This window comes from Schistocerca gregaria, chromosome 10, assembly GCF_023897955.1.
Source record: "Schistocerca gregaria isolate iqSchGreg1 chromosome 10, iqSchGreg1.2, whole genome shotgun sequence".
In the NCBI taxonomy this organism is placed as follows: Eukaryota; Metazoa; Arthropoda; class Insecta; order Orthoptera; family Acrididae; genus Schistocerca; species Schistocerca gregaria.
This window is the reverse complement of record NC_064929.1, coordinates 192988839-193015280: the sequence shown is the minus strand read 5'-3', so window position 1 is coordinate 193015280 and position 26442 is coordinate 192988839. Positions and strand designations below refer to the sequence as shown.

At 40.7% G+C, this 26442-nt stretch overlaps 1 protein-coding gene across 4 annotated transcripts in view; it reads right to left on the bottom strand.

Moving 5' to 3' along the window:
- LOC126293296 (uncharacterized) overlaps positions 1-26442 on the bottom strand; it is an 83923-nt gene that overhangs the window by 13469 nt on the left and 44012 nt on the right. For 2 of the 4 annotated variants that reach the window (XM_049986425.1, XM_049986424.1), the window contains exon 7: positions 11234-11458. In XM_049986425.1, the coding sequence (XP_049842382.1) occupies positions 11418-11458 (41 nt within the window). In that variant the 3' untranslated portion in view covers positions 11234-11417. Of the gene's footprint in view, positions 1-11233; positions 11459-22262; positions 23036-26442 lie in introns of those variants that run through there. The other 2 variants (XM_049986426.1, XM_049986427.1) reach the window with 2 other exon arrangements.

The following is a 26442-nucleotide window of genomic DNA, read 5'->3' as shown; positions in this document are numbered from 1 at the left end:
TGTAATAAGACAATGAAGGACATTTGGAACACTGCAAAAATGAAACCAAGAACAATGCACTAAAAAAAATTTAAATGATGTGATGACCTCAGATCCTGAAAAATAGTAAATGCTTTCAATGACTGTTTCAATAATCAAGCTGAAGATCTAACAAGAATAAACTACCACAGAGCTAATACAGTCACAATTTGTAAGTAGCAACCATCACATGTGTCCATAGCAATGGAATATACAGGGCGATTATAATTAAAGTTAAACTTTCAAACTGATGCAAAAATAACACCACTGTTCAGAATGATGTCAAACTGAAATGGAATATTTTTGGAAAAGGTGGAAAGCTTATGGCAAAAGAAAAATAAACAGTTACAAAATGTAGCAACAGATGGAGCTGTAAGCATCGTATTTTAATAGTGGCCAACTCCATCATAAGACAATGCCTAATGTGTACATTTGACATTAAATAAACTGTATTACTCAGTGTGCATGGGTGTACAGGTGTGATACTGTTAGTTACGTCAGCCCATCCACCACGGCAAGGTCATATCACATCTGAAGGGAAAAATAGGTTTTTAATTGTCCTGAGGCCAAAAACCACATAAAAATCATTACTCGCATCAGTTTTTAATTGTCCTGAGGCCGAAAACCACATAAAAAGCTTCAATCAAAATCAAATCAGATTATTAGTTTCTGTGTGACATGTTCAATACACTGTCCACCATTTTCTGCAACAACCTGAAATCGAGAAACAGCATTTTCCACAACTGATTGAAGTGTTTCTGGGGTCACATTCAGAATGTGTTGCGCAATGCGTGCCTTCAATGCAGCTAAGTCTGCAATCAGAACACTGAACACAACATCTTTCAGATAGTCCCACAGCCAGAAGTCACACGGATTAAGGTCACACGATCGGGACGGCCAGGCTGTAGGGAAATGGCAGCTGATAGTTCTAGCATTTCCGAAATGGTGCTTCAGCACCTGCTTAGCTGGAATTGCAATGTGCAAAGGTGTGCCATCTTGCATAAAAATGATCCCATCCACACATCCCTGCTGTTGGAAAGCTGGAATGACGTGGTTGACCAAAAGACACTCTTAGTGCTTACTAATGATCGTACATAACCGAAAGCACTTGTCTCTTCGATAAACTATGGCCTTATGATAAATTATGTCATAAACCCACACCACAGAGTGACCTTTTCAGGATGAAGTAGTGCTGGTTGATTTGCATGTGGATTTTTTGTTGCCTATATTTGACAATTCTGTGTATTGACATATCCTGTCAGATGGAAGTGAGCTTCATCTGCCCACAAAATCTTCCACGGCCAATCATTGTCCACTTCCATGTGAGCAAGATATTCTAAAGCAAAGGCCTCTCTTGCCGGCAGGTCAACAGCAACCAACTTGTGCACGTGGGTAATTCTGAATGGATCACAAAGAAGGATGTTTCATAGGATTTCACACACTGTGCTCATGGGTATGTCCAGTGTTCTGGCAATTCTCTGTGCACTACACTTTTGCACACCAACACTTGTCTCCTCCTGTATTGCTGTGGCCACTGCTCTCACTGACATCGAATCAATTCGTTTCCTCCCTGTACCAGGTTGCACACCAAAGGACCCATCTTTTCAAATTTCTAAATCATTTTCTCCAGACCCACAGCAGTCATCGAACCAATGCCTTTTTTTAAACCCTTCAGTGTCTAGAACCTCTGCAGAGTGACATTGCACAGTCATCATTCTTGTGATACAGCTTTACAAGTAGAGCACGATCATGCATTGAGACAGTCACAGTGAACATTGCAGACATGAAAGAATGAAAAGCCATGTATCCAGAGTGTGGCCAGGAACCCAAAGGAAATCAACCAAACAAACAGCATTACAAAGATGAGTGAGAAGGTCGTGGATGGCAAAGACCAAGCAGTGGTGGGAAAAACTTTAATGGGTTGTGCGCATGACAGGTGTTTTCATTCACACATTCTGACAAAGCACTATCTATTGATCAATTTTCACACTTTTTTTTTCCCTTCTGCCATATGTTTTCCCGCCTTCTCTGATAATATTCCATTACAATTTGATGTCATTCTGACCAGTGGTGTTATTTCTACAGCATTCTGAAAGTTTAGCTTTAATTATAATCATCCTGTATATGAAAAAAAGGCTGAAGATGTGGTTAAGTTGCTCTGCTTCAGTATGATAGTGGGTAATAATGGTTGGTTGACTGGAGAGGGAGGTTACCGAACATCGAGGTCATCAGTCCCATGATTTAAGATGGCAGAAATCAAGGGAGGAACAACACAAACACTACAGTCGACCAAGGGGATAACGAGTGAACAAAGAGGAAAAAAGAAATGTCATGAGGAAGAGCAGGTGTGCCCCAGAGTTGTGGGGCACCAGCACTACCGCTAACCAATCCGATACCCACACTGTACCATTATCACGATAGAACGGGGAAAGCACTGGAAGACACAAAACAAGGGGAACAGAACAGCACAACAGATCAGCCCAAATGTAGGGGAAAAAACTGAGGAGAACCTGCCTGTTGGGGAGGCAAGGTGAAGGCCTCCATAAACAATGCTTAAGGTAACTGAGCGACTCAAATTATAAGCCTGAGAGGACAAACCACTTTCATGAAGAAAACTGAGGACAGATGTAAGCATGCAAGGAGCATCCATTAACACCAGAAAGAAGGAAGGTGGAAAGGTATATTTAATATGAAGAGCCAAATGGCAGTGGCACTCCAGCAAAATATGTATCACCATGAGGGGAACCCTGCAAAGGAAGAGGTCAACCTAACATGGCCAATAGGAAGACGGCAGAGGATAGAGAGTCCCACCAGGAGAGGCGAAGGGAAGAAGCACACATGGTGGGAGTATCCTCAATTGCACAAAATTTGACAGGAGGTACACTCCCAAGAAGCAGACCACAATTGAGCAAAAAAAAGGATTTAATATAAAGCCGCAAATCCATCGCCAGAGGAGTCACAGAGAATGGGAGGGGTTAAGATCCCATTACCAGCCAAACAATAAGCAAATTTATTACTCAGGATCCCAAAGGAAATCAACCAAACAAACAGCATTACAAAGATGAGTGAGAAGGTCGTGGATGGCAAAGACCAAGGAGTGGTGGGAAAAACTCCTGGTGTTAGCCTGAAGGCCACTCATTGCATCCACACACATAAAAACTCTGGTGAGAGAGGACTGTTTAACAAAGCAGAGGGACCAATAGGGGGTCATCAATACCACAGCAAACAGCCCACATGTGATAGGCAAGAGAGAGTGTTCCGTGCCAACAGAAGACGTGTAGGTATATCCCACATGACTGGCAGATTTGGAGCCATCGGTATAAAAAAACAATCGCTACCTGAAACTATCATGAGAGCATTTAGAACGAACAGTGGAATACCATGGAGGCTTCCAGGTTCCAGAAGAATCCGGGGCTAAGGATCTAACCAAGGAAGGCAGGTTGGGAAAGAACATGAGAAAGAGGCCAAGGAGGGGAGATGGAAGTCATGGCAGAGAGAAGTGGGCAGAGCCCAACTATTAAACCCACTCGAAGGAGGACAGTGGATGAGTGACAGCCCGAAGCCACAAAAAGAATGCAATAGGAAATGGTGAGCATGGGAAGAAGGGATAGTAATGGCACAGGAAACCAGGAGCTGGGTCCAGCAAATCAAAAGGGGAGGGATCCCAGCTTCAACTGGAAGACTACTGACATGGCTAGTGTGAAAGGCACCAGTGGCTAAATGGATACCACGTTGGTTAACCAGGTCCGAGAGGAGCAGTGTGGACGAGGCAGCTGATCCATAAACTTTACAACCACAGTCCACACGAGACAGAACTAATAGTCGGTATAGGCAGAAAAGGGTCAAACCATCTGCACCCCAACAGATGTGGGAAAGGAAGTAAAGGACACTGAGTTTATGGGAACAGCCAACCTTCAGATGATTGATACAGCGCAACGAAGCATGCTTGTTGTTAAAAAGAAGACCCAAGAAACGGAAATGCGGAATGGAATTATCAAATGACAGATAAACAATATTTAAGTGTTTGAAAGAGTGCAGTAGGGATGTGCAAAATGATATAAAACAAAAATGTAGAGACGAAAGTTGAGTCAATAATTGGTGCAATGCATGAATATAGAGCTAAATGGAAGGACCATGAGGAAAGACGATCAAAGTGGTGATTACCATTGCAAGCCAATAATCATGTAACACATGGAAAAACAAGTCTCTGAAGACGGGTCATTCCAAATCAAGTCCTCCAAGAAGGGGGAAAAAGAAAGAAAGAAAGAAAGAAAGAAAGAAAGAAAGAAAGAAAGAAAGAAATAATTGGTAGTGTGACCATCTCAGAAAAATTTGATATTCACTGGGTAATGTTTAGTGGGCTCAAAAACATTTTTTAAAATTTTTTTATTGTTTATCACTCAGAAACGGTGGCCATTTTTGTTTCAGGCTGCAAACGGTTTTTTGCATTTACAAGCTTCTACAATTTTTTAAATTATTCAGTAATGGGTTGTCCCAGGCCTTTCAAATAGGAAGGATTTAGTGCAGCACACACTGGACTACAAATTAAAACCACGATAGCCTAGCTGAATGTATTTCTTAGTATGTTTTAATGGCTCAAAGTTATTGGTCACAAATTTTTTAAAAATAATCCATTTTTGAACAGTACATTTCCAAAGAAGGAGTAATTTATCAGCATTAATGTCTTTTGTGCTCTTACATTACACAGTATAGTTACTTTTTATACAGTACCAATGATGACAAGCTAGCACTTAAAAACAAACTACTTTTTAAAAAAATTGTAGTTTTTTACCCTAAGTATCTTTATTAGGGGGCCAGATAAAAATCTGAAAATTACACACTTAATAGACCTTTATGGTATCAAACTTCAGTATAAAGGAAAGTTATGAAAAAAATTACAAATATGAGTAAAAAATTACTTTTTTTAAATATCTGAAACAGAATTAATTATATAATTTTAACACACAAAAACCATATGAATTAAAGTAATAAATGATTATTTGTTGAAACAGTCCTCTGCAGAAAGTTTCAGCAGGCTAGCAGATAGCGTCTGCAAGTCTGTACAGGCTCACACACAAGCCTGTACAAATCTGTGTGCTGTCTTTCCTCTTCCTCCGGCGTCTGTTCACTTGGCTCAGTTAACAATTTGGGCAGTTTAACAATGGAGTCTCTGTGTTCTATTCATGTTATTAGTGAAGCATATCATAAGAGTGTGTATGGAGTGTTTCCTAAAGATATACTTTAATTGAAGATTACAGTGAAGGAACGTGTTGTTTAACTTACAAGTTGGCTCAGGGGTTAACTCAACTTCCAAGTACCATGAAATTAAATACTTAAAGAAATTTCATCACTTTTCTGGCCAGTCTTTTTTGGACACAGTTAAGAAACTTAAGAAGCCTATAACAAAAGGTCTGAGAGAAATAATGTTAGATTATTACTCTAAAAATGAAAGCCCTTTTCTCAATATAATGTCAGGAAATTCTACATGTTATTCTACAATATTTGTCATTAACAAAGAAAGAGAGAGTGATAATTCAGGTAAACAAATTTGTGACTCACCAGAAAATATAAAAGAAGTGGATTTAACTTGTGAAATCTTAGGTGCATCACCTGCTAGTAAAATTAGAAAAATAAGCAAAGAAAAAAGATCTTTTGCATTGAATGCAACAATTAAGAAAGTGGCAACTACTGTCAAAAAGAATTTCGAAGTTCCATTTCAAAAGAAAATTTGCACTAAACCAGATGGAAGTCTGAAAATTCTCTGACCGAATATGACGACTTGAGAGAAAAGCTAAAAACTAAATGACATATTTCAAAAAAAGAAGATAAAGTTAAGATTATCAGTTTACTACCAAATTCTTGGAGACGAGAAAAAGTTTATGATGAATTTAATGTGTCAGAACATTTGGTTTAATTAACAAGGCAGTTAGTGAAAGAGCAGAGAATTTTACTTGCACTACAAAGGAAAAATGAACCTAATTTCATTAATGAAAACACATTTGAAAAGGTTATTAGCTTTTATGAAGATGACAATAACTGTTGTTTGATGCCTGCCAAAAAAATTCTGTTTCTGTGAAAGAAAATGGTACTAAGGTTCAGAAACACGAAAGGATAATGTTGTGTAATTTAAAAGAATTATTCACTGAATTCAAAAAAGAAAACCCTGACATTAAAATTGGAAGGTTGAAATTTTTGTGAGTTGAGACCAAAATAGTGTATTGTTGCAGGAGTATCTGTCACCCATACAGTGTTGTTTGTTTTTATCACCAGAATGTAAAGTGAAAGAATGTAAAGTTGATGACGGATAGGGCCAATTTCAGAGTGGACTATAAAGACCATTTGGACAGTTACAATTGTATGATAATGAAGTAACTTCACGACTGTCCAGGCAAGCAAGCTTTACTTGGCATAGTTGAAGAATGAGAAGAAGATGGCTTGATACCTGACAATACAGAATACAAACAATGGGTGACAGAGGGCAGAATGGAAATGGCAACAATTACAAAACCACGAGAAGAGTTTTTAGAAGTGTTGGTAGCTAACCTAGAAAACCTGAAAAGGCATCATTTTACTGCCCAAGTTCAAGGTAAATTTCTGGAAGACAAAAAGCAAATCTTGACAGTTGACGAATGCTTAGTTCTTGCCGACTGTTCTTGGAACTATTCGTTTGGTACGAAGAAACCATTGGGTAAACAAACAGGGCACAGTTCATCCGTTTGTATTCTATTATAAAGAATCTCCTTCCTCAAAGAAGACCATGGACTTTATGCAGAATCGTACTTTTTGCATCATGCTATGGGAAAAATGTGTGTGATGGGGTTGAGGGTACAACAGAGTGAGTTGTCACGAAAGCTAGTCTTCAGCGGACCTATGAGAACCAGACCTTGACACTTCAGGTAATGTTTAAATTCTGTAAAGAATGGGTAAAGGGATTACCTGTGCTTTTGTAAAATGTGAGGAAATGCAAGAACTCTATGCCAATGTCTCATAGGAAAGATTCAACACTTGTCAGGAGATTGAAGACACCCAATATGTTTTCAGTGTTTCATACCTGAATTACAGAACTTGCTCAAGTGCAAGTTCACATCAACACACCCCAATAGTGAACTTCATCAATGTGGAAAACTTTTACCATTGATACTTTAAAATAAGGATATAGTGGCTCATGTTTATGGCAAACAGTGGTGGATTGCCGAAGCCGATAATATTGATTGTCAAAACTAAGATGCGCATGCTACATTTTACTACTCACTAGGGCCAAGGGACCCATTTAAAAAAGTTGAAAAGGATACAATCAGGATGCCTGTTAAGAATATACTGAAGAAGCTGTCTCCTATCGAATTTATAACTGCGACAGGGCAAATTTTTAATCTAATGCCCAAACTGTGTGAACTCCTTTCAGTGAAGAGCGTAGCAAAAACAAATAAGGTGTGAACAAGATAATGTAAGTAGTTGGTTCATTTTTATTTTAAAAAATGACCACAGAGATGTATAAATTATGTAACTCATACACACTATCCATTAGTCCAAATATTGCAGATACTAATACACTACGACTCATATTGGTAATTTTTGTTCATGACTTCTGCTTTAATCTCACAGTTGAAATATGTACTGAAGTTTGATATCACATAGATCTATTGAATGTTTAATTTTAAGATTTTTATGTGGTCCCCTAACAATGATATCAGATGAGAAAGAATGAAAAAATTCAAAAAATCCTTTTTTAAAATAGTGTGTTTTTTCAAGTGCAAGTTTCTCACCATTGGTAGTGTCCATCCTGATAGCTGAGTGGTCAGCATGACTGATTGCCATCCTATGGGCCCGGGTTCAATTCCTGGCTGGGTCAGAGATTTTCTCCGCTCAGGGACTGGGTGTTGTGTTGTCTTCATCATCATTTCATTGACATGCGGTGCGCAGGTTGCCCAATGAGGCATCAAATGTAATAAGAGCCCGTACCAAGGTGGCTGGACCTGCCCCGCAAGGGGCCTCCCTGCCAATGACGCCAAACGCTCCTTTCCATTTACCATTGATAGTCTATAAAAAGTAACTACAGGGTGTGGTGCTTAGATCAATTTGAATTTTCCACCATATCGTATTTCTGCCAGAGGTCGTGATTGGCATTCTTGAAAGCCATAGGCATCTAGTAAACAGTCAGAACCTCAAAATGGCTGAGATGTTACACACAAGTGCAGACTACAACCGAAGAGCTGTGGTTATCTACTCTTCGTGCTGGGTGTTCACCCACTGAAACAGTTTGATACTTCGGGTACCCAAGATCAACTGTTTATGATATTGTAGCCAAGTATAATGCTTTGGAGACGTCTGGGGAAGGTTCCACCAACCCAACGAGGAAATCTCATTCAAGGAAATGCATGTCAAGAACTGTGGAAGTCATCAAATAGGCTCAGGTGCTGAATTCGGAAAACCCGGGGCAATTGTTGAGGAAACTGGGATCAGTATTGAATGACACAAGCCATTTAGTCCAAAACTGGCTCTCTGATAACATTGAAATGTACTGGTCGAAGGAATTTTGGCCCTCGAATTGCCCAGATTTGAACCCTCTAGGAAACTATGTTTTGGAGTGTACTCGAAAGAGGCACCAATAATATGAGGCATGCTAATGTCGCATCTCTATGCACTGCTATCAAAGCAGCATTCGCAAATACGGACAGCATTGTTTTACAGAGTGTATGCAATTGCTTCAGGACAAGACTGGAATGCGGTCACTGTGGCCGAGGATTACATCGAATAATGTTACTCCTGAAAGATACCACTTATTACATGTAAAAGTATTTTCATTTTTATTTGGATTTTGTGTTAATTTATCTGGATTTAAGCACTGCACCCTGTACACTGCATAGTACAACAGCACAAAAAATATTAAGGCTGAGAAATTACTCCGCCTTTGGAAAAATACTGTTCAAAAATTAAGTGTTTTTTTTTTGTTAATTTGTGACCAATAACTTTGAGCCATTAAAAATTTAAAAATGGAGCTACTCTACTCAACTGGGCAAAGCTGTAGTTGGGTGGTCTCTTAAATGCGTGATCCATGGCACCAGTTGTGGCTCAACTCAGTGGGTGCGGAACTGGGAACTGATACAGCTGCCAGGCAGGGGGTGCCGGTGGGTGTTGCTGCCGAAAAACAGCAGAACCTCTGTACCCACAATGATTCCAACCCCCCCCCCCCCCCCCTCCCCTCCCATTCGTGGGGTCACATACTATGATACCACACTGATCCTTTAAGAAAGAACAAGCCTCATCCCTGAAAGTGTAGAAAATGATAATGTAATTGAACAGCAATTAGCAGCAATTAAAGTACAGAGGGAAGTTTCCAGATTCTGCTAGAAGATGGTCAAATGTTCTCCAATGCGGCAACATAAAATGCATTATCTATGCTATTACATTTTCATTAACAGATCATCAGGCCATTTGCCACTCTCCTTTTATGTGCTTGGAAGGAAGGAGGATAAGAAGCAGATGCAGGCATGGATCTGGTGTACAGGGGTGGGGAGTCGCGGGGTTATGCCCCCCCCCCCCCTCCCCCTCCATATTTCATGGACGACAAGGAGTTCTAGAAATTACACATTATGTTTGATTCTGATTTTGATCACAAGAATTTTCTTTTCATTCCCGTCATCTTCCAGGAGAAAAGCCCTGTAACTGCTGGAAATCAAACTCCAGTCCTAGACTCAGCAAAACGTTTGAGGTCCCCTGCAGAAATATTGAGCCACACTGCCTCTACAGTCTTCCAATAATTAAATAGTGTTGCCAGTGCAAGATTTTGTGCAAAAACTGGTCGGTCTCTCAATTATGTCTCATTAATGATCGATGGGATTCATGTAGGGCAAACTGGGTGGCCAAATCGTTTGCCCGAACTGTCTAGAATCTTCCTCAAGCCAATCGCAAATAATTGTCGCCTGGTGAAATGGTGCATTGTCATCCATAAAAATTCCATTGTTGTTTGGGCCATGAAGGGCTGCAAATGGCCTCCAAGTAGCAGAACATAACCATTTCCACTCATTGATCAGGTTATGTAGCTGCTGCCACAAGCTTGCACAGTGCCTTGTTGACAACTTTGGTCCATGGCTCTGTGAGGTCTGCACCACATTCTCTTACCAACTGAAGTTGGGACTCGGCTGACCAGATTACAGTGTCCCAGTCATCTAGGCTACAACCGATACAGTCACGAGCGAAGAAGAGGTGCTGTAGGCAATTGTGCTGTTAGAAAAGGCACTTCTGAAACTTCCTGGCAGATTAAAACTGTGTGCCAGACCGAGACTCGAACTCGGGACCTTTGCCTTGGCAAAGGCCTGCAGAGTGAAAATCTCATTCTGGAAAAGGCACTTGTGTTGGTCATCTGCTGCCAAAGCCCATTAACGCCAAATTTCACTGCACTAACCCAATAGATATGATTCTTATACATCCCACACTGATTTCTCTGGTTATTTTACATAATGACATAGTGTTGCGTGCCTGTTAGCACTGACCACTCCACGCAAATGCTGCTGTTCTCTGTCATTAAGTGAAGGTCATCGGCCACTGTGTTGTCTGTGGTGAGAAATAATGTCCGAATTTTGGTATTCTTAGCATACTCTTAACACTGTGGATCTCAGAATATTGAATTCCTTAACAATTTCTGACAAGGAGATCTATCTCCAGCTACCGTTCCATGTTCAAAGTTCATTATTTGCCTTTGTGTGACCATACTCATGTCGGAAACACATTCACATGAATGACCTGGGTGCAAATGACAGCTCCACCTATCACTGCCTTTTTAATTATTATGTACACGACACTAGCGCCATCTGTACATGGGCATATCGTTATCCCATGACTTGTCACCACACTGTATAAATACATTCAAATTATCAGTCACACATCTCATAGGTACAATAAATAAGTTAGGGTGGTAATTTTTGTTATGACAAAGGGATTTCTTGCTACAGCAATATCTCTTCACAAAATTATAATCATCAACTTTCTCCTCTGAAAACCAAAATATTCTGTTGACTCTGACCTATATAGCGAGAAATGACCAATATGATAAAACAAGAGAACTCGGAGCTTGAAGGAAAAGATTAAGGTGTTCATTTTTCCTACATGTTATCAGAGTGGAACAGTAGGGTAAGTGTGAAAGTCATTGAATGACTCTTCTACTTGGGACTTGAGAGTGAATTGCAGAGTAATAACACAGTTTAAGATCTTTCCTTACCTGAGACTGACAAGCCTTCCTGGAAACTTATCAAAGGGCACTCCGGTAATGTTGGAAGAGTTGAGTATCAGGCATTGGATATCCGACAACTGGAGAATACTGCTCAGGCCTGGCTGCAAATTGGGAAACTCCATTTCCTCCATGACCAATTTGTGAAGTTGTGGCAGCCTGGCAAGGTAGGGAATCAGGGCTCCACCGAGCCCTCCACAACATGACACGTCCAGTCTGGAACAAACCACAAGTGTGCTATCATTTGAACAGGAATGAGAGGGGAAAGGAAAATGTAATGAATTTTACTTCTGGTAGTCATATATGACACAGATTATCATTGATGTAAATCAGAAAATTATGAACAACTACTGAAAACGGTATCACAAAATTAAACTGCAATCTAATATAGATTTCAGTGTCGAGGGGGTGAGGGTTCAGAAGAGTGTGCTAGACCATAATTTGAACCCAAGACCTTTGCCTTACCAACAGAGCTATTTGAGCACAACCCACCCTCAAAGCTTTACTTCCACCAGTACATCTTCTCCTACCTTTCAAACTTCAAAGCTCTCCTGTATAACTTGCAGTACTGGCACCCCTGGAACAACTAGACACTGCATCACCAATGACACCCTAAGACCAGGGCAATTCAGCTTTAGCAATCACTGCTCAACAACACAACAGCTCCTCCGCATAGTCGAACATCTTAACACATGGCTACAACATGAACAAAGCCACAGGGGTCGTGTTTCTGGACACCAAAAAAAGATTTTGACCATCTCTAGTACAATGGCCTTATATGCAAACTAAGTGGACTCTTATGGCTAATACTCATATCTCACAAACTGATGTTTCAACACTGACGAGCAGGGCAAACAATTGACACAACATGGTATCTAAGTTGGGGTACCCCAGGGAAGCATTCTGGAGCCCTTCTTGTTCAACCTCTACATTAATGACTTTCCGGCAATGCAAAACACGAGATTAGCCATCTATGTACGAGGTGCATTCAAGTTCTAGGGCCTCCGATTTTTTTTCTAATTAAATAGTCACCCGAAATCAATGAAACTGGCGTTATTTCTTAACGTAATCGCCCTGCAGACGTACACATTTTCCACAACATTGACGCCATGATTCCGTGGCAGCAGTGAAGGTTTCTTTAGGAGTCTGTTTTGACCACTGGAAAATCACTGAGGCAATAGCAGCACGGCTGGTGAATGTGCAGCCACGGAGAGTGTCTTTCATTGTTGGAAAAAGCCAAAAGTCACTTAGGAGCCAGGTCAGGTGAGTAGGGAGCATGAGGAATCACTTCAAAGTTGTTATCACGAAGAAACTGTTGTGTAACGTTAGCTCGATGTGCGGGTGCATTGTCTTGGTGAAACAGCACACGCGCAGCCCTTCCCGGACATTTTTGTTGCAGTGCAGGAAGGAATTTGTTCTTCATAACATTTTCGTAGGATGCACCTGTTACCGTAGTGCCCTTTGGAACGCAATGGGTAAGGATTACGCCCTCGCTGTCCCAGAACATGGACACCATCATTTTTTCAGCACTGGCGGTTACTCGAAATTTTTTTGGTGGCGGTGAATCTGTGTGCTTCCATTGAGCTGACTGGGACTTTGTTTCTAGATTGAAAAATGGCGTCCATGTCTCATCCATTGTCACAACTGACGAAAAGAAAGTCCCATTCATGCTGCCGTTGCACGTCAACATTGCTTGGCAACATGCCACACGGGCAGCCATGTGGTCGTCCGTCAGCATTCGTGGCACCCACCTGGATGACACTTTTTGCATTTTCAGGTCGTCATGCAGGTTTGTGTGCACAGAACCCACAGAAATGCCAACTCTGGAGGCGATCTATTCAACAGTCATTCGGCGATCCCCCAAAACAATTCTCTCCACTTTCTCGATCATGTCGTCAGACCGGCTTGTGCGAGCCCCGAGGTTGTTTCAGTTTGTTGTCACACGATGTTCTGCCTTCATTAAACTGTCGCACCCACGAACGCACTTTCGACACATCCATAACTCCATCTGCACGTCTCCTTCAACTGCTGATGAATTTCAATTGGTTTCACACCATGCAAATTCAGAAAACGAATGATTGCACGCTGTTCAAGTAAGGAAAACGTCACCATTTTAAGTATTTAAAACAGTTCTCAATTCTCGCCGCTGGTGGTAAAATTCCATCTGCCGTACGGTGCTGCCATCTCTGGGACGTACTGACAATGAACACGGCCTCATTTTAAAACAATGCGCATGTTTATCACTTTCCAGTCCGGAGGAAAAAAATCGGAGGCCTTAGAACTTGAATGTACCTCATAGATGGCACAGCCATCCTTGTACAAGACTAGAAACCATCAAATGTAAATTCATGAATACAGGCAGCTCTCAGAACTGCTGAGCCATGGCTGGAACAACGGGGTATTAAAGTAAATGTTGACAAGTGCGAAGCAGTTCTGTTCACATGCAGACCGAAGCTACTGCACAAGCAGCAACACTGTAGACAGGTAACACTACATGCATGCCCACTACGTTTCCGAGAGAAAGCCAGATGCCTCTGTGTCTGGCTGGACTGGAAACTTATATTGGGTGACCACATAGAATACATTGTTAACAGAATCCATGTGATACTCAAACAACTCTACGGAATGCTCAACAGGGAATTACACTGAATAGGAAGGTGTGTAGGTTCATAGACAAGGCACTGATTAGACCTCTGATGATGTACACAGCTCACATCCTGAGATACACGGTTCCTACATGCCTGCGATCTTGCAGAACAAATTGCTACACATCATTAGTTGTGCTTCATGCTACACCTGCACTGTGGATCTTCACAATAAAAACTGCCTTGAAACCCTCAAGGAAGTATTCAAAAAACTCACCACATGACTATATAGGAGCTCTTAGGCACTGTAACAATCCTTTCAGCCTTACTCTGGGAAACTACGAACACAACCATAGGTAGAAGCGTAATTGGCCAAAAACACTGCTAGCAGAGGTGACAGAAGGTCTTTTTGGATGGTCACAATGCAACAGTGAGTGTAGAGAGGCTCCACTTAATATTTACAAAAGCACACACTGCAGGTTAGAACGGCATTTCCCTTACTGCACCTGCCTTCAACCTACACCACTACCGCTCTCCCCGAGCTTGCCCTGCCAACTGCGCATCTATTGGCCACATTATTCTGGGTGCGTTCTACCTACTTTTAGTGTGACTGCATTGAAATAATAATCATTTACATATCCAAGTAAGTAGTACACTACATATCACTGACAGCACTGATCAGAAATCTTTAAAATAATCACCTCGCAGTTGTCAGTACAAATACTGATAAATCTTACATCTTCAGTGTATCAAAAGGTTTAAGAAACAGTTGTCTTTTATCCTCCAACTGTAAAATATCTATGCAGACCATGTCATTACAAATGCTCTTGATGGATGGACTAAAGGCATCTCAATTTGTGGAAGAACTATTAACAAACTCCAATTTGCTTATGACACCGTGCTTTTACCAACAACAAAGATGAACTTGCTGAGGTACTAACAAAACTAAAGGACATTAGTCTATAATATGGATTGCGCCTAAATCTGAGAAAATCCAGACTCATAATTGATTGAGGAGCACAGTTTCAAGTCACAGGTTGATTATCGGAACTGGAAGCCATGCATTCTTTCATGTATATTGGGTCAACCATCTGTGACACAGGAAACTGAAGATAAAATAAAACAACAGATAATGCTAGTGTGACTGCCTATGGAGAAGATCATGAAGATGTGGCAGAACAGAGCACAAAGGTCTGATTTGTTGAACACCTGCATTTTCTATCTATTTTATGGTTGTGAAACATGGACCCTTAAGCCCAGATACTAGCGTACCTATACATTTGAGCTGTGGTGCTCGCGTAGTATGCTGCACATAAAACAGACTGAAAAAAAGAACTAATGTGTCCATTATTGAGCACTTTAGTGTCTCAAGGTGCCTTTCTCCTCTTGTTAGCCAAATTTTTTTTTTCCATTTCTTTGTTCATATTGTTAGAACAGATTGAGAAAACCTACAGAAAATAATCACACAGGCAAAGAACAAGGGCAAGAGACTGAGGGGTAGAGCAGCAAGCAGGATTGATGATGATTATGTAGCTAAAAGGACTAAACTGCTGGGTCATTAGTCCCTCCTTATCATGAGAGAAACACTTAGGAAGACATAAAATGGGGACTTGGCTGCTCAAACTAAATATAAACAAGTAAAAGAGTTTAAAAGGGCACGACAGTGGTTTTAACACAATAGGTAAAAGAAAACAGAAATAATCTGCAGCATGTTGCACAAGAAAATCTAAAGACAACAAGGAAAGAGGGGAGGAGAGGAAACTATGTTTGATTGGTGGGTACCAGCCACAGGGAATGCTCTTGCCTCCACAATGACCCCTAACACTTTAAGTGGAAGAGTATTATAGGTTAGAATAAAATCTGATCTCCCTAAGGAAATGCAGATTTTGGTAGTGGCTGTCACACCATCCACAAGCATCTGAGGTACCAAGGCAGGCAAGCTGAGAGAGTGCCGCAGACTGGCCAGCAGTGCCCTCTCGATAAGAACGTGCATTATCATCAGCAGACTACCACAGCTGCAGTGAGGAGGATCTTCCTGAAGCAGAAGGAACGCATTGGTAAGCCTCGTGTGGCCGATGCATAGTCAGCCAAACAGAATCACATCTTTCCGAGAGACCTGGAAAGATGTATTCTACACCTTTCTGACCCTTAAATCACTCTCAACTTGTTTTGGGTCATAGTAGCCTGACATTCCTATTCCCAGAGCATAAAAATATTGCATCAAAGTTGTAATCTTAAGTTGAGCCCGATATTCTGACGTCAAGTTGATCTCGTGCAGTTGTATCTTTAGCTAGATGGTCGGCAAGTTCATTTCCTGAAATGCCTATTGGGCTCAGTGTCCAGATGAAGGTCACTGTCTTTCCAGAGCTGTAGAGGTCAGCCAGTAGGTCCTGGATGTTGCCGACCAAAAGATTTTTGGGATAGCACGGGGTTATACCTTTTAAGCAACTCGTGGAACCACTACAGATCAGAAAGTTTGTCATAGCCTGGGATTTGACGTACCGCAAAGCCTGAGAGATGGCAACCAACTCAGCAGCGTATGCACTGCAGGCACTCAGCAGAGAGTGCTTCGCACGCCCCCTTGCAAGTGCAAAAGTGAAACTGACACTGCCGTTGACTTTTGATCCATCTGTGTAGATGCATACTGAATTAGAACGAATGGAAAACTGAATGGAAGAGGTGTCAGGGAAGGGTGAAAGGTCTCTGTTGGATTCCTTTCATGTTAATTCCTTAAATCTGTAGTCATTTACGGCATAAATTTCTCTTCTAAATTTACTGTGATGTTTTTGACTATCTGGGAGGACACTAAGCAGTGAAATGTGTTACTTTTACACATAAACAAGAACGATCTGTCACACTACTACATTTTAAAACACAGTTCATATGTAATTCATGTCACACAGTCTCATACGGAACCTACATCCGCTTTCTTTTATATACTGTATATGATAAGATACTGTTATCCCCCTTCCCTTCTGTGTGAGAGGATGAATGAGCAAATGTATTTCTAGTTGCATGCTGGATGGTAGCAGACAAGCCTGTCTGCTAGAGAACAGTAGGACCAACATCGGAACAGGTAGCTACGCTTTCTAAAAGCAAAGAGGTTTCTATCCTTAGTGTGGTCCCGTCCATCCCTTGTCATGTTGGTATAGGGAGCTGCCTCTCTGGTCACTTCCATTTGTATTTGGGAAGCACGCTCGGTAGGAGTGCAGGTATAAATATCTAATGTTATCTTAAATTGCAACGCAGTGTATTTCGAGTGTCAACTTCAGAATATCTTCCAGTAGTTGCTTTGTCACTACTTTGTGAGCAAAGTGGAACCATGTGTTGATCAGTAGCTCTAACTAAGATCATCAATCTTAAATGCGAATGTGCGTGAGATTATAACGTCTCGCCTTAACAATATTTTTCAATATAGCAACTTTTCTTTATGTTCAACCCACATGGGGTGTACTTTGTGAGACCAGTACCATGTGCTTATACAATTGTTTGATCCATCAGGTTAATAGTAAGACAATAGTAACCAGTTCGAGGTTTTTCTTTTGTAAATTGCTTTTCGATCTAATTTATTTTAATTATCAAAATTATTGTGGAGTTACACTATTTGTGTAAACCAAGTTGACCACATGAAGCATGTGGTGTAATCATCAAAGTAGCCCTCAGCTATTCTTTTTGGGAAGATTTCACAGGGAGTTAGTATGAATTTAGTATACCAGTGTGTGGTAATTACATGACGGACAGGATTGCGCTACGAACGTAACTGCTTTGGGTGAAAGTTGAATCGGTTGGTTGTGGTTAATTTCCTCTTGTATATGTTTCAACATTCTTCGTGTGTTATTTTATGAATGCAGTGTTGTATGCAGTCTCCCAATCTTGGCTCCATATTTGATGTGTTCCGTAAGATTACAAACTCACATTTTCACAATCCTAAATAAGGCACCAGCTTAGCTATGAATCAAGTTTAACATGCTGAAATTTCAATGATTAATGTTAAAATAAATTTCCAAATATAAACTGATTTATTTCTTTTTATTTAAATTATCTTTTATATGTAAATATATCATTGGTTGTCGTATGACTATTAAAAGATTATAATTAATGTTAGTCTGGTTGGGAATTTGGCAAGCTAGACTGGATACCTGGTGAAACAGTTGCTCAGTAATGCAAGGTTAACTTCCCCAGACAGCTCACAGCTTTTAACCCACTTTTATGGTCTTGAATAGCAGCACCACTTGCAGAACAAATTAAAGCAACAACATTACAAGGGTAGTATCAGCATTCTTTTATTCTTTTTGAGGCCACAAAAGAGGTCCATCCCTATAACAGGAGGGGAGGGGGTGGAGGGGGAGGCAGGGGGTTTTCAAGAGGGAGTTCTAAGAACACAGGCTAACTAATGGAGGCTGCTGGAGGTCCTCCAGCAGAATATCAAGTCCGATCACAGCCTCTTCCCTGTTTTGGGCGATGTGCAAACAGTTTGAAATGCTGGTTGTGTAACAGAGTTGAGTTATGGGTGGGCAGGCATCTGACAGACTGACTACATAACTTACCAAAAGCTGCTGTCATCTAACCTGCAGAGGTGGGACACCAACTTCCACCAGGAGGTTGTCAGCAGTGCTCATACAGAAGGCGCCTGTTGCCAACCGCATACCAGTGTGGTGATGAATGCCCAGCAGGCTCAATACAGACAGTGCTACCAACCAGCGGGCAACATATCTATTGTCCAGTGGGATGAAATCATCATTTTGTAAAATCTCAAATGAACTGTGTGCGGTCCACACCCTATGAGGAATGTCTAAGTACAGTGATGGAAGGACTGCGGGACCCACTGCAATTTACAATAACTCTGATGTCGATAGCAAACAGCGTTACCCTCAGAACCGATCCCCGAGGGACTCGTTTCCAGGATATATGGCTGGCACTAGCTGTCACCACAAACTCAATAGATGTCAATGAGTGTACCGAGTCAGACTGATGGGTGAACCGTTAGTTTAATTTCAGTAGAAGTGATGTAACTCTAAACCTATCTACAAATATAAGCATTTTGGTAGGAAAGGAACCCAAGTGACAACAGGAAGGTATAGGAGAATAGAGAAATAAAAAATACGTTTATTGTGGAACCAGGAATTTGTCAGAATAAGTTAATTATTGTAACCTACAATACAGAAGTGCCAGAGGATACGTCAGAATTTTACCAAATTATGGAATCAGTGTAACAGCCAATAGTACAGAAACAATGACTGAAATGAAAAGAATTAGAAAGAAGCTCATAGGGATGACAGAGGATAATACAGGAAGATTAGAAACACATATTAAATAGTCTAATTGAGAAAAGAATCAGACGTATCATAAAATGGACAAACCTGCTGAGAAAATGGGTAATTTAAAGAGCACATTTAACTAGGAACATGAGGAAAAAGTTCAAGACTTTCAACTTTACACAGATAAGAGAGAGAAGTACTAAGTGAATAGTTTGAAAATTCATTGGGGGCATTCAAATATGAGGGGAGATACCGCCATAATGAAAATCTAAGGTAAGTAGATAAAACTGTGGTACACTTTCGTGGGAGTCGAATCTATCTGGACCCGAAAAAATCTGAGAGATAGGAAATTCTGGATAAAAATGGGTAAACTGCCCCAGAAACCCCACTCATGCAGTGTAGATAGGATGTGATGCCAGGTGGTATTGTATGCCTTCTGTAGGTAAAAAATAAAAAAAATAAAAAACACCACGGCAATCAGATTTTGGCGATGCGTATAAGCATTACACACTGCAGATTTCAAACAAACAAGGTGATCTGTAGTGGACCGGAAAGCTCAAAAGCTGCTTTGGAATCGTGATATATGCCCTCTGGCTTCAAGACACCAATAAAGTCAGAGGTTGACGATTCATTCGAATAGCTTAGACAGCCCATTTGTCAGAGAGGTTGGCCAGTAGTTAGTTAAAATATGTGGGTCCTTTCCCAGTTTCAGGGCAGGAATAATGATATGTTCCTGCCACTGAGAGAGAAATATTCTCTTCTGCCAAATGTGATTAGAAAGTCCAAGGATATGTTTCATGCTGTCAGCACAAAGGTGGTCTAGCATTTGGTTGTGGATGTTGTTGGGTCTATGGGCCATATTGTGACACTCAACTAAAGTGCTGTGAAGTTGCCATTCACTAAAAGGGGCATTATATGATAGAGAGCTGTGTGCATGGAAAGATAGTGTATGGCATTTAAAAAGGTGTTTCCAGGTCAGGAAATGAGGATGGCAATTACTGCAAGTGGACACTTCAGTAAAGTGTGCAGCAAAACATTCGGCAAGTACCATGGGATCAGTGCAGATGTAACCACTGACAAGGATGCCAGGGACCACTGTGGGTGGTGGATGGCCACAAATGCAGCTGAGTTGGGAGAATGGAGTGTGGGATTGTATGGTTGAGACACATTGCTCCCAGCCCTCCTGCTTCCTTTTCTTTATTAAAAACCATGCTTTCGCCCGGAGTCTCTTGAATGCTACTAAATTATCCATAGAGGGGCAGCACTTGTGCCGTTTAAGCATCCTGTGACATTTCATTTCCTAATAGCTGTTGCTGTACCTTCAGACCACCGTGGCACTGGCAGTCGTCAGGATGAGCCAGAGGAGTAGGGTACTGTTGCTGCTGCAGCACGAGCAATAGTATCAATAGTATCCTGTACCAATTTGTCGATATCCGTCACACGACTGGCTGCAAAAGTGGCTGCAGAGGAGAAAGCCTGCCAATCAGCTTTCCAAAGTGACCAATGTGGGGCATGTTCTAGATGTCTGAGTGGAAAGGGAGAGAACAATAGGAAAATGGTCACTGTCACACAAGTTGCCATGGATGCGCTACTGAATCTAGGGTAAGATACTCTGACTGCAAGGTCAACAGCTGAAAACATTCCATGGGCCATAGTGAAATGTGTTGCAGCTCCAGTGCTAGGTAGGCAGGGGGCATCCAATTATGAAAAAAAAAAAAGATGTTCCAGTATTCGGCCTCTGTGAGACACAGAGTCACCACCCCACAGAGGATTATTGGCATTAAAGTCCCCCAATAAGAGGGGGGTGGGGAGCTGTGCCACTAACTCTAACACCTTATGGTAACAGAAAGATCCATCTGAGGATAGATAAACAATACACATTGTCATGCAAACTGACAGGTAGACACTAACGACCACGGCCACTAGTGCAGCGGTACAGGGCATATGCTAATTGAAGTGTTTGCTGCAAAAACCAGGCAAGTCAGAAAATACACATTCTGAGAAAACTGAAAAAGTTCGACATCTACAGAAGGTGTGTATTTTTGAGAAATTACATAAGACAATGTTACTGACTTATAGCCCTGTATTTTATGTGCAATATATACAATTTTGATTAAAAATATACACATAAATAAATCAAAATTGCAATTATAAATATTTGAACTTACCAGGTTTTTGCACCAAAGACTTTATAATCTGAAATACTGCGTGCGAAATTGGACATAAATAACATGAAAACAAAATAACAACAAATAATGAATCAATTTACTTTTTATTAATTACCAGACTTTTACAATATTTTTTGTCAGAAAAATTATACATATTTTTGCAAGCCTTATACCGTAAACTATTCTGTCCCGAAGTAAATTTTTTAAGGATATTACCATTAACTAAATACAAAATCTACAGTCTCAGAACATTTTGTTCACCTACTTGATTTGCAGTTAAAGTACTTAATGGTCATTTTAAAATATTCTTACTCTATTTCATTTGGGCTGTGTTCACCATCATCATTTCCTGCAGAGGGTAACAGTTTTTCATAGAAACCCATATCTGCAGTAGGAATGTACTTTCTAACCAATTTCATGACATCACCACATTTGTGACTTTTAAGAGGTAAAGGACCACCATACAGTGATTCCTCTCGGAAGGTAATGTCACCTTTTATTGCCTTCTTTTGTGGTGCAGACTCTGACTAACAGTCATGTGCTGATTCTGGCTGGCTTTAAATATGTATTTGTGAGTATAACTGTACTGCAATATTTTATATTGTGAACTTTGAAAAGCTCATTATGTTTTGTTTTCCTATTTGTTTTTTTAAAAAAACTGTTTAACGTGATCTTTGTAGCTTTCAAACATATTTTGTTTCACAGGAACAACAGGAAAGAATTTAGAATTTTTCTAACAAGTGAATGCCACTCTTTAGAAAGGTGCAATCTAGTTACAACCCTTTTCCTCTTTTCAATGTTCCCAAAGTACTTATCACAAGGCAAAAATGAATGTCCCTGCTCTGGAAAGTAATGTGTAATTTTCTGAAATTTGTAGTATGTGCAGGACTGAAGAGATACTGTAGAAGTGTCTTGCTTTTGTTTTGGGCAGCACAGTTATCTGAAAATAATACAATTTCATTTGTATCAGGGGGAATGACATGTTTAAAGTACCAATCTAAACAGGAAATAACTTCATCAGGACCTTTATTGCCATCACATTCTGTGTACATGAACATGTGAGCCTTTCCACTGCTACAACAATGTATATTAAAGTTGTACATCCACAGTTGTCTCAGATAAAATACATCTGTTGAAGGGAGTACTGGAAGTAGCAAATTTTGCTGGTAATCATATGCTAAACATGCAACAGCTTTATTTTCCCTAGCCCTTTTAGTTTCTTCCCCAAGTCGTTCATAGAATACTTCACTCTTTTGCAAATGTAGTTCCTTCTCGAGTTCAAGCTCTCTTTTGTGTTCCAAATCATCAGTACAATTCTATTAATTTCTTTAAAGAATCACACTTCTCACAAGTGTCACCTTTTGGGTGTCCAAATGAAATACTGAAATTAACTTTAAAACATCTACAATAATAGTCATATGTTACCCTACAGTTTTGCACTTCTTCACCTGGTTTTAAGGCCTTAAAAACATCTGCCTCATGCTGTTCTAAATATAACTCATACATTCTCTTTACAGTCAATGCTGGAGATAAAAATACTTTATCTGCTCTACTGTAGTGCAATGTTTGTGCAGGTAACTGTTTTATGTGATTTATAACATTTTCTAAGTCATTATCACTCACTCTGTTAAGCCTGTTTTCATGTTTTCCTCTACGATCTGCGGGTGGACCAATATTTTTGGACGCAAATTAAGCCAGACATTCAACCCAAGCCTTCTTTATCCCATAAAGGCTGCAGAAAGCTTTTTTGCACATTACATGTTGTTGGGTTTTAAGCTGAACCTGGAAAGACATAAAATATTATTTCAAAAACTTTCGTGAATAAATTCGGTTTCCTCATTTTAAAAATACATATTATTTTGGGCTAATATTACTTCACTGCATGTTATTACACAAATACATACCTTGTAAACATGTGTGAAGTTACGCACTTGTGAATCTTCACGTTTTCTAGGCCTTCGCCGATCAACTTGCTTTGGTGTAATCGATGCACACAAAAACGCATCCTGAGCTGCTTTTGTTGAAAGTGAGTTAAACTTTGCCAGTAGTTCCTGTTTTTCCTTTGTATCAAGTACATCTAAACATTTTGTTTTGCAGTTGCATGCAGGCCCAGTTTCACAAGCTGGAATAACCTTGCCACTACATGTGACATACGACTCACCACGTAGCCTTTTCAGTTTGTCTCTGTTTCTTTTCCATTTACTAGAATCACCTTTTCTTTTCCTAGTTGCATGTTCATATTCACTATCACTGTGTGAATCATTGGAGGACATGTCTTAAACACAATATACACTACAGATAAATGCAGATAAATGCACGATCTGAACAACTTCAACTTCACATGCAACCATGTAAACAACACAACAGCCTGCCACACTAGTGCTGCCACCTACTGGTGTAAGAACCAGCCAAGTTCAGGACTAATCTGTTTCTTCCTCCAAATGCAACCATGCATATCTCATTCAGATCATTCAACAAAAGTCTCGTTCTTGCACCAAAAGATGCACATTCTGATGTTATATGTCATGCCAATAACATCTCATTTTTGACCAGAAATGGACTTATCTGGTTTTTGCAGCAAGCCCGTCAACTGGAAACATCACAACACATGAGGGTACAGACCTCACCAGACATTCTCTTGACATTACTGTGATTGGTACAGGAGTGTTGGTAGTTTTTCAGAGCAGGGAGGCGAGCTGCTGTAAACTGTCTTTCTTGAAGTTCTAAGCCAATTACTGAGTAAGTAGCCATTAACTGATGGAGTTTGGTCAAATGGTGATAGTAGCCATTACAGTTCCATTGAAGAAGTGCTGGAGTCAGGTCTGACTAAATGGCAAATGAAAAAGATGGGTGTGATTGCTTTGATACCAGGTCACGGTCCACCTGATTGCATGATCTGTCATCCATGTACATAGGCCCGATGGCTGCAGGGCTGGGATGCGGACCATCAAAGCCTCAGAAAGTAGCTTATATATCTGATTATCCTTCTTATCCTTCCAAGACTTGGATTTCCGCACCAAAAGTGTGGGAACAACTGGTGCTATAGGTGTAGGGAGGGAGCTGACGTTCCCTCTCCCAACTGTGAGGCAGGCTCTGGAATACGATCAGGGCAGGGGGTGTTGTGTGAGACCCTGTCAGATGTGAGGTGTGGACTGTGATAAGACAGCTGTAAAATTGGAGACCCTATTAGTCACAAGAAATCTCTCAAACTTTTCCATGCATCTTGGTAAGACAGGTGGTCCACCCTCGAATTTTCTTCTCCCTCGTGAGCACTGCAGTGAACAAGGAGGTTCTGGACAGTTAACACATTGAGGGGGTTGCTCACAAGTGCTGCCCTCATGGTACACCCGTCCACATGTCCTACAGATAGCCTCATTAGAACAGTGGGAGGACATGTGTCCAAACCTTTGGCATTTAAAACATCTCATCTGAGGCGGAAAGTAATGCCTGACATCAAAACTATAAACCACGACCTTAACCTTCTCAGGTAAAAAGTTGCTGTCGAGGACAGGACAAAACTCCAGTGTCCAGTCTAGTACTCTTCGGTCTCTTCTGGATGTGGTGAATAAAACAGACTCCACAGCGCACCAGATTAGTATGCAGTTCTTCATCAGTTTGTAGCATTTAGGTCCCAACGGAATATAACACCTTGAATTCTACTGAACTTGTCATCAGGAGAAATGGTGACTGGTATATCTCTTAATTTGACACAGGCCTAAAGTTCCCGTTCATTGGCTGTCATGCGATGTTTTGATGAGCAAGGAACCATTTCTCACCTACTCTGTTGTCAAATCTCCCCAAACCCATCTTCAATATTTTCAATGAAGAACATTTGCTTCAATGAAGCCAAAGAGCTGCCATCAGTGCAGGAACAAACCAAGGACTCAGCAAACTGTACACTCCCATTTCTCCTTGCCTGGCTCTCATCTTCAGGCACAGTCAATGACAGAAATGCCATATGATTGTAAACTTCTGCATTAAAATCACTGTTCCTGACTAATAAGACGGTCGTGTTGACACGGCCACTATTGAGTTAGACCCATTTCACTGTGGATCGTCCACTGCGATGCCACTCACTCCTATTGGAGTATCTCTCTGTGGGTGCCATCCTGCAAAGCCAAAGGCCACCTGGCACAGTAGCTGTTGCCTAAGAGTCCCGGTACCCTGCAGTGATCAGGGACCTACTCCTTGGATAACACGGGGAAGCCACAGCTCAGGCATCAAGCAGTGGAATTGCTGCATTGTCAGGGGGTTTCCATCGAGAGGGTACGTGACAACACCACCACAACAGACTGGCTACTGCACTGGATTCTGGGTGCAGAGGTAGTCACACTTGGTTCGTAGGTGCAATAGATAACAGCACACAGTGGAGAAGTACTGCACCACAGCAACGCATCCTTCCCCAAACAGCCCACACTTTGGTAAAATGGGGAAATTGGGATCAGTATTTAAAATAACAAAACAAATGCAAGGGGAAAAGTGCACCAATAAAAGAAAAGAGCAAAAACTTTCAAAAGTCTGAAGAACAATCACAAGACCAATATATATATATATATATATATATATATATATATATATATATATATATATATATATATATAAACAGAAAGAAACTTCCACATGGGAAAAATATATTAAAAACAAAGATTCCAAGACTTACCAAGCGGGAAAGCGCCGGCAGACAGGCACATGAACAAAACACACAAACACACACACAGAATTACGAGCTTTCGCAACTGGCAGTTGCTTCGTCAGGAAAGAGGGAAGGAGAGGGAAAAATGAAAGGATGTGAGTTTTAAGGGAGAGGGTAAGGAGTCATTCCAATCCCGGGAGCGGAAAGACTTCCCTTAGGGGAAAAAAAGGACAGGTGTACACTCGCACACACACACACACACACACACACACACACACACACACACACACACACACACACACACATATCCATCCGCACATACACTAATTACGTTTGTTATTGTCTCTGTTGCATTTCGAAATCTTCTCTATCGTCTTACTTTCTCTTTTCGTTTGTACAAGAAGTTCCACTTTGTATTCATCTTCCATTTTTCCGTAATCTATCATACATTTTATCCTGCCTAATTATACTCAATATTCTGTGTGTGTGTTTGTGTGTTTTGTTCATGGGTGTATGTGCGGATGGATATGTGTGTGTGTGTGTGTGTGTGTGTGTG